Source organism: Rhodamnia argentea, chromosome 2 (genome assembly GCF_020921035.1).
Source record: "Rhodamnia argentea isolate NSW1041297 chromosome 2, ASM2092103v1, whole genome shotgun sequence".
NCBI lineage: Eukaryota > Viridiplantae > Streptophyta > Magnoliopsida > Myrtales > Myrtaceae > Rhodamnia > Rhodamnia argentea.
This window is the reverse complement of record NC_063151.1, coordinates 25,539,499-25,549,160: the sequence shown is the minus strand read 5'-3', so window position 1 is coordinate 25,549,160 and position 9,662 is coordinate 25,539,499. Positions and strand designations below refer to the sequence as shown.

The 9,662-nt window shown below is 39.1% G+C and overlaps 2 protein-coding genes across 2 annotated transcripts; one reads left to right on the top strand and one right to left on the bottom strand.

Annotated features, from left to right (window-relative positions):
* The first annotated feature begins 1,645 nt into the window (after positions 1-1,645).
* On the top strand, positions 1,646-2,076 carry LOC115737313 (pathogen-associated molecular patterns-induced protein A70). Its single transcript, XM_030669372.2, has one exon. The coding sequence runs from the start codon at positions 1,713-1,715 to the stop codon at positions 2,001-2,003; it is 291 nt and encodes a 96-aa protein (XP_030525232.1). The 5' UTR covers positions 1,646-1,712; the 3' UTR covers positions 2,004-2,076.
* A 4,554-nt stretch (positions 2,077-6,630) lies between these two features.
* On the bottom strand, positions 6,631-7,119 carry LOC125313751 (glyoxylase I 4-like). The gene is made up of 2 exons (XM_048273791.1): positions 6,997-7,119; positions 6,631-6,895 (listed from the first exon to the last, which is right to left on the bottom strand). Exons 1-2 carry the CDS (start codon positions 7,117-7,119, stop codon positions 6,644-6,646), a joined length of 375 nt encoding a protein of 124 aa, XP_048129748.1. The 3' UTR covers positions 6,631-6,643.
* Between the last annotated feature and the right edge of the window lie 2,543 nt (positions 7,120-9,662).

Genomic DNA, 9,662 nt, shown 5'->3' with positions numbered 1-9,662 from the left:
GGGCTGCACTTTTGCATCTTGTCCTTTGTTCATCGTCCCGATTCGGCTCCCAACCAACGAGATTGCCTAATAGAACACACTCGCGATAGCTCGACATAGAGATGATTTTTGAGAGGGATAGGCCAGATCATGAGGTCTGACCTAACTTAATGACCCGGGTTCGCCCATCACCAAATTGGATTTCAAGCTCGTTGGCCACTAACCTATGATCAACCCTTCACTTGCACGCAATCCGAAAAACTCAATATAGGGCTCTTAAGATGGAGGAGCTCACTTGGACGGAAAGACGGAGACCTACAAATAGACATGTCAAACAGGTGGGTCGAGTTTATATCGAGTCATAGATGGTTTGACCCAAATAGGCTAATTTAATTCGCCTATGACCCGTTTATTACAATGCAAATCTACTAATTTATGCCCGACCCGACTTATACCCAATCTGATCCATTTTCAAAGTCAATTCCATATTTAATCCAACATAAGAAAACTCGGTACCCAAATTAAGGTAAGAGTGCATAATGAGTAAGCGTGAGAGAAAATGAAAAAAAAAGTCATACATGATACATGTGGGTTGAGTTTAAGTAAATTATAAATCCATTTATCACCCATTTACGACCCATTAATACCCATGTTATGTTTATATCCATTTACGACTTATTTGTTAAATATAACTAACCCATATAAGTAACCCAACCTATCATATAAAGTTAAGAAATGAATTTATAATTCATTTTGACAAATCTACCTACGAGTGATGCCGTATCGACTATTGAGGTCAACCGTATGCAAGAAACCTTGTCATACGCGTAGACATTAAATGCTCCACATGTCCAATCTTCTCTTCTCCTTCTAATTCTGCGTGTTTTTTTGTTTTTTTTCCCGGGTGCGGCCCTGTAATGTGAAAATAGATAAAGATAAAAGGCGAGCGTGCAATGGAAGTCGACCTACCCAAGCAAGCTTTTTCTAAGAGTTTCTCCTAAGAGAAGCAATCTTGTAAGAGTTAGGCATAGATGCCAAGCCTCTTTTTCTAATGAAATAGGAGCCTAGAAACTTCAGATCATCCCCAAGGATGCACATAAATACTATCTGAGCGTCTCAAGTGGGTGTACAAGTTCAAGTTATTACCCCTTGCAACCTATAACCTTTTTCTTTTTTTTCCTTCTCTCTCTCTCTCTCTCTCTTTTTTTTGACTCGGCCAAAAATGGCGCCTCGGCAGGAGAAGAGGACCATGCCGTAAGCCGCACCTAGACAATTGAATGGTCTAAAGCCGCATGCGTGTGGATGATGAAGATGAAGTTGCTTAACTCTCGTTATAGGTGGCTTCAGCAACAAGTCAGCAAAGACGGTCGCTTCTTTGGCAGCATGGTCTCCCTCGGCTAATTTCTCTTTGTCAGCTGACAAGGGTATCTGATAAATCCATTCAAACTGTAGTTTAGTTTCTTCCAGATTCCCTAGTTATGAATAACATCGTCTTGGTTCATACACACGCATAATAATATGCTGGGGAGACCGTTTCATGAAGGAAAGGAAGCCCGGTGGAAGCAGACCGATTTTAAAAAAACTTAAAGAATATTCCATCCTCCCCCTGATCTCCTCTATATGTAGGAAACCCACAAAGCATATGATGAAGCAGAGATAAAGCCTCCTCATCCTCATATCAGAATAACACGATATCAAGAGACATAAGAGAAGAAGCCGAGCAAGGTGAGAGAATGAAGAAGATCAGCTCAGGAACTCCTCCTCCTCCAAGATCAGAAGACGAGAGGCCGAAGGAACAAGAACAGGCGGAAGAGAACGTCCTTTCCAGGAACAAGAAGGATAATCATGGCCTGGCCGCAGGGACGGCAAAGAACCACGATGGTATGACTAAGCTGGAGAGGAAGACGACGGAGGACATAAACGAAAGCGCGGAAGCATTCATCCAGAAGTTCAGGCAACAGTTGATGATCCAAAGGCTCGAGTCCATTGAGAACTATGAGCAAATGCTGGCGAGAGGGCTCTGACACTTATATTTCCATGCGTGAGCATGTGTGTGTATACCCGTCTGGACAATTATTCAATTTGTTCTGTAAATTTCGATTCTAGCTTAATCTAGAAATCTCATGCATGTTGCGGGGGGACAACGTTTTTGATTGGTTACTACCTTTAGGATAGAGATGAACAAAAACCTTCCATTGGTTCTTTTCACACATGATAAAGTTTTGCCCCCTTTTATATTTCCAACAGTTTTGATCAGCACAAAACATACTATACAAGCTTGATATGTCAAGAAAGATGGACTGTTTAATTCTTTCTTTGGTACCTTGGTGGTTTATGGTATGGATACCTTTTTGTCGAGGTAGGGATTTGCATGGCTTATCTCCCAATCACGTATATTTACGGTTTCTCAAATTTCGATTTTGAAAATTAGAGCATTTTTACAACTTTTGAATCGTACAACCTTTGCATTAGATTGATTTGAGATACACAAGAACTGTCATTCTCCGATCTAGGCCAACTTTAGTCGGGATAGGAAATGAAGGGTCGAGGATAATCGAGTTCCCGAATTGTCTCAACTATATTTACACTTGAATCAAATTACATCTTTAGGTTGCGGGACGGGCTTGTGCCTTACCTAATGGAGAACTAGAGTACATAACCTGATGAGGCGCAACGTTATTATATTGTACTGGAATTCAAATGTAAAGGAAAGATAATTCGAAAGAAGGAAAAAAGATTGCAATCAATGAACACTCAAACAATAATTTAATGTCCAACAAAAAAAATGAACTTAATGATTTGTAAATGTCAATTCCTTTTATGGATAAAAGAATTCACGGGTGGACGTCGAGTTTGCTTGGGATGTATGCTAGGACCATGTGAAGGTTTGCTGAGGGAATGACTTGGTACATGAACATGTTTAAGATTTTCCTCGACGAGCCGAGGACCGATATGGATGGTTGCACTAGTTGGTCCATTGGGCTGATTTTGGATGAACTGGGCTTTTTGTCTCTTGACCCGCCCCTTTGAAAATTGGATTTAAAATTATGTGGTCTACCATAAAAAAATAAGAGTGAAAATTGCAAATAAAGGCTCGAAGTGGATATTATTTCAAATAAGAGCCTAAAATATCTTCATTGTGTAAAAAAAAAAGGCCTGCAATACACATTATTTCCAATAAAGGCATGAAGTGCTTATATTAGTATTAAAAAAGGGCTTAAGTCGCTTTAATTAGGGGCATTTTGGTCATTTACTATTGTATTTTATTTTTTCATTTTCTATTTATTAAGAGATTTTAAAAAATAAAAAGCAAAAAACAAAGAAACACGGTTGGTGGGGCAATGGCCATGGCCGTCGAGGTTGCAAGCGCCTCACCTCCGACCCACCCTACTCCCGGCCATACCTAGGTGACCTTGATGGCCATAGCCGCCGCCCCACGGACTGTGGGGCGGTGGCCATAGGAGGGAGATACCTCCCGTTTGATTTTTCCTTTTTTTTTTTTGTAAATTTTTTTTAATTTAATTTAACAAAAAAATGAGATTAAAATTATATTTTGATAAAAATGCCCTTGATCGGTCAAAAAATTTGGCCAACCAGCCAATTGGTGAGGTCAAGCTCTTATTTAAAACAACCATAGTCACTTCAAGCCCTTCTTTGAGATAATGATAGCACTTTAAACTCTTATTTGAAACAAAGTCCACTTCAAACTCTTATTTAAGAAAATGAGAGCACTTGGGGTCCTCTTTTAGAATTTCTCCATAATAAGCGGCATCTTCTCTACTTCTTTCTCATCATAGTGAACAACAAAAATGAAGGATGTTGTTGTAAGAATGCGAACCAAAGTTAAAGGTTCTTTTGAGTTGATAACAATGTCAATGTGATTCGGTAATGGGTTGGGTCGGCATCATGGGGTCTAGCACATCTTAAAAGAAGATAAGTCACAAAAAGGAAAGAAAAGGAGGGCCGAAAGTCCTTGATAGTGAAGAGGGAAAAAAGAGTGTCGCCCAAAAAGAAGAAGAAAAGAGGGAGAAAGACAACGGACCAGAGTAAAAGAGTCAGTTCAATGAAATCTCGTATGGTAATAATGTACCATTGTGTTGTTGATGTGTTGAGCATCTAACTGCGTGACTGAAGATGAACTATTGTGTATTTTTCTATTCTTGGTAATCAGTAGAAGTTTTAAGCGGCCTCGTGGTTTTTCGCACATTTAAATTTTCACGCAAAATTTGCAGGTTCCGTGTTCTACACTTCGCCTTATATATTCAACCTATCGATTCAATTCTTTTAAAAGGGCCATATGTTTACACGAAAAAACTATCAACTTTTGCTTATCATCAATAAGTGATAGACTTAGTCAATGAGAGTAGGCCATTTATGACCGAAATTATTGGCAATTTAAAGAGAATCGACAACTCACCAGTGAATAAGTCATCGATGAAACACAACGTGAAATTTATCCACAAGAACCTTGAAGTTGATCCACCAAGTCATCGATATCGACAACGAGCAATCGACGCGAGGATCAACACTGTTTGGTTATTTTCATCGCGACTATTTTGCGATTGTTGTAATTTCCTATAGATAAATGTTGCTAGATAATAGGAGAGTGCGGGGTAGCTTCTTGTGGATAACGTAACTTCTTGTAATCACCAGAAAGTTACCTATTTTCTTAAATTTCATAACGATTGTATGTAACTGTGTATAGAGGGTTATACATACCCTCAGCGCATTCATTGTAAGCCCTCGCCAATCACGACAAAAAATTATTTTCTTTTATGAATTTAATTACTTATTCTTAGCTGGGGTCTCAAGATCTCTCTGTCTTGTGGTTAATTGAATTCCGACATAATATCATCGTTGTTGCGTATGATCCATCGATACTTTTGTCGGAGCGGCCACATAATCCAAATGTACCTAAGAAAAATCGAAAAACGAATTTTGATGGAAGATCGACTCCTCGTCCCAACTTTTGACTCTTTTCACCCGAAACAAAAGGACAGTTTGCTCTTTGGTTCTTCTATGTTGTCTATATCTGGGTCTGATTAAACATCTACCAAACAAATATGAGGCCACTTTTATTTTCTCTCCATCCGCGAGATGTTCAGGTTCTCCCGTTGAGGGACTACCTCACTAAATCCGACTCGAGCGGATTACACAGCTTCCTGATCAGCACACTTTCCTGGAGATCTCTTTTCTCTTGCAAAGATACGCATGTAGCTCTCACACTTTCACGCGCTAATTGATCTCGCGATCTCATTCTTGCCCAAGTCCAGGCCAATCACTGTGTGTGTGGGCATTCTCTCTCGATCTGAAGGGCCAAGTTCGATTCACAGAGCACGAGTCGATCCTAATAAGATTGCTGTTATTATCCAGAGTGCCCAAAAAGGCGACAAACCTATGGAAGAGAACGACCAGTCCCTGGGCCCATCCGAACAAATCACCATCAAAAGCTCTCGGTAACATCAAGGCAAATGTTTCAACAACAATGGCTCTCCATTGAAGCTAAAACTCCTACGTTGTCCTTTATTTCAATCCTGGATGAACAAAAACAGAACGGGACAAAAGCAGCAAAAGGACCCGTCTCTCCTTCTTCCTCACCAAAACAAAAAGACTCTTCGAATATCTTCCTTCATTTTGCCCTGACACGACACCTCAACTTGAGATTATCGTCGAGGAATCCAATCGTCGCAAACTGACTTATTGAAACAAGTCTCGATAGTTTGTCTGTATAACAAAGAGATAATGAGGTCCATAAACTTTGGGCCATGAACTTTAAGTTTGTTCAATATGGCTTGTAAACTTTAGCTTAATATTCAATGCGATCCCTAAACTTATAATTTTGACTTTTGTTACATATTCAATTTAGTGCATGAACCATATGAAAATATTCAATGTAATTCCAGCATTAATATAATATCGGGGACAACAATGAACATTTCATATGATTCACAGACCAAATTGAATATGTACCAAAAGTTTAGTAGCTACCTTGAACAAGTTAAAAGCTCAAACATCATATTGAGATAAAATTCAGAGATCATATTGAACAAATTAAAATCCAAGGACCATATAACACATTAGGCCAAAGTTTATGAACTATTTTTGTCATTTTTCATATAAAAAATAAAGAGACGTCTTATTTCACAATTGGAGATTATTTTTTATCGATGGTTATTTTTTTAATTAATGGTTATCAAGCGCACTTACAGCATTTGAAAGGTTGTATATGTGCTTTTTCTATTTTTTTCATATACAACTAATAAAAAAAAATCAAATTTACCGTTTTTCAAACATGAGATTTGTGTTCTTTTTTAAATAATATGTCTGTTCATTAAAGAGTTTCGCTATTTTATATTAACGCTTTTGTTCAATGTTTATCATTTCAATTTCTCGTTATTTAAAATTCTTAGAGAAATACCATAATTGCTGTCCGATATTTTCTTTTGAGAATTTGTTGTGTATTGGGAGAATTTTGCGCAAATAATTCTTAGACACTGTGTTTTCATGCCTCAAAATTTGATTCTAATCTTCACGAATCATTATTTATCCAAAAAACATGTCCGGCCACGAGCTTTGCATTTTGGTTCTTTTTTTTTTTTTTGGGGGGGTGGGGGTTGGGTTTTGGTGTTGTTTGTGTGAGGGTGCTGCGGGGACCGGATGCTATTTACTGCTGCAGCACCTGCTTGACCCGAGGCTGCAGCGTCTGGAGGCTGTTGACCCGGGAGCAGGCCCGGGCGACCTCGCCGGCCAATGGGACGACGGGGAGGCTGTCACAGTTGCAAATCTCGATCATGAACCCGTCGGGGTCGTGGAAGAAGAGCTGTTCCACCTGGATCCCCCCTTCCTCTACTCTCGCCCGCACGTAGTCCACACCCATCTCCTCCAGCTTCTTCTCCAATGCCCCCATGCTATCGCACTGCAAACCAAGAACCACCCATCAAACTCAGGAGTTCAGATTAAGCTTTGGCAAAAGACGAAAATATAGGGTAGTTGGGATCCTTTTGGGAAAAATTTTACCTGGAAAGAGATGTGGTTGTCTTTAGGGTCGATCTGAGTCTTCTTCGGCATACTTTTGGGGTCCTCCGACTGCAACAGATGGATTCCGATTCCAAAACCAGAGAGCCTGTAAACAGATTGCATGAGTTTTGTCAATCAAGACATTATACAAAAAAGCTCGAATCTTTATGACGACAAGAGACGACAGTTATACAGGCATGTGAAACTGTCTGGTCCGTTTGGGGTTGCAATGCTGACTGAAGAAATTACCATGCGCCATCAAAATCTATAGAACTGGGCCTATGGATGGGGACGAAGCCGAGAACGTTCTGGTAAAAGTTGATGGACTCCTCCAATGATCTGCAGACGAAGGAAATGTGGTTCAGGGACTTCAGGTGCAACGGGTTGCTCTTCATGTTTGTCTCTCATCTTCCAAAAAATTATCAGGATTCACGAGAAGCACGGAAAGGGTCGAGAGATTTAAGGCCGATGATCAGACTAATTTTCAGGAACTGCTCAATTTTTTTTAATTGTAAGTTAAAATTAGAGGACAAAATTATAAGAGGGCCCCACACAATCAATGACAAAAATGACAAAATCGCGCGCACCTCATATTCGCGTGAAATGCATGTCAGCCAAAAGTCTACGTCCGATATGTACACGTTACATATTAGTGGCCACATATTAGTGTGATATGCTTGTTAGCCAAAAGTCCACATCCGACATGTACGCATCACGTATCCGAGTGATATGCTTATTAGCAAAAAGTCCATATCTAACATGTACAAACCACATATCCATGTGATATGCTTGTCCAAAAGTCCACCTCTAACATGTACGTAATACATATTCGTGTGATATGCTCGTCGCCCAAAAGTCTACATCTTGTAATTTTGTCTTTTAATTTTAACTTACAATTAAAAAAAATGGGCAGTCAAAATAATGAGACCGAATAGGGAGTGATTCGGTTTCACCAAAAGAAAATTGTGGTCAGAATTTGACCGTGCCACTGTTAGAATTGGTGGGAAGGTCAGCATAGCCTAATTATAAGTCATTTATTTATTTGAATTTAGTAACCCTTGTATGTATCTGTCCATCGAGGGTTATAAATAGCCTAAGTGCCACAATAGTAAGTTCCCCCGACAATATGATAAAAACCTACTATCTTTTATCAATGCAATCTTTCAATTATCTTCGATTTCATGTTCTTAGCTTTAGTCTCGAGATCTCTCGATATCGATTAAATTCCTGCTAAATATCTTTTAGTAATCATCCCGTCATTGGTCAAAACTCCGATAGAATATCATAATCGTTCCTTCTCATCCGTCGATAGTCCTATCTAGTCTCTGCAAAACCCACATCTATCTAGTAAAAACCAAAGAACGGATTTCGGCGAAAACAATTAAATATGGTTAATCATGTTTTTGGTACGCCTGGTCACCTTGCGGTTTCATTTAAGGAAATTCAATGCTAAGAGCAATGAATCGTCGAGAGTCTTACAATGTCGCAGATAATAATCTCAATGGCAGAGATAGGCCTACAAACATCGAATCTTCAGCCACTAACAGAGAGGCAGAAGAAGGCCAACGCGAGGGACAAAGTTTCCCCGACGTCCCATTGAGGAATTGTCGAGAGAAGTTACACCAAACCCGGTTCTATGGCCACTGGGAAGAGATTATTCGAAAAGCAGTGGAATGATATGACTAATTACGTTGAGAATCACTTGTCAGTCGAGATCAAGCCGATCATCACCAATGAAGTGAATGATGTTTTCTCAAGGCCAGGATAACCACCACTATCCAATCTAGTGATAACAAATACGTTCCTAGTCCCTCTTTATTTATTGATACTAATAATGTTGGTCATAATAATTAACTCCGTATAAGAATTATGCATAGGCCTGCATCGTCTAATCAAGGTCATAATGATGAGAATAATCAGGTTATTATCGACCAAAATAACCAAATTGGTGACAGTAATTTGGAAAATCAAATTTGGTCAACAAGTAAGTCAATTGCCAAATGTCGAAGATGTAAGGCCCGTGGCTCCATTGTTCCACCCAATGTGAATATTACTTTTAAACCTAACATGCCCATTACGTTGATAATATTGCAAGACCAGCATTACCGCCTAGTTGGCAAAATCGCCAACTAAATCCACAATTGAAGCTTAGCACAATTTATCGAAGAAGTTTGACCACAATTAGAGTTAGACATGGGCGCTATCATACTTGTTTATAGGAAACCATATCCTAGATGGGTCAATAACCAACATTTTCCAAGAGGCCTTAAGATCTCTGATTTTTTGTTTTTACTGGCGAAGATGAACGACTATGTATTGAACACGTTGGTCGGTTTATAGCCCACTGTAGAGAAGTAAGGACAAATGGGTTTTTGAAACATAAGTTATTTCATTGGTCTTTATCAAAAACAGTTTTTACCTGGTACACTGATTGACCACCTAATTCGATGTGTAATTGCACAAAGAGTGAAAGACAATTTCATTTTCAGTTCTAAGAATGATATCTACGGTATTGATTGTTGATTAGGTCAACTCTGTCAATAAAATTACGAGTCAATCGATCAGGTTATTGTCATATTCAAAAGTGTTAGAAATAAATGCTTTACTCCACTTTCAGAGAAAGAATTTTAATGGATTGAAACTCAATCTTAGAGAAACATACAAAG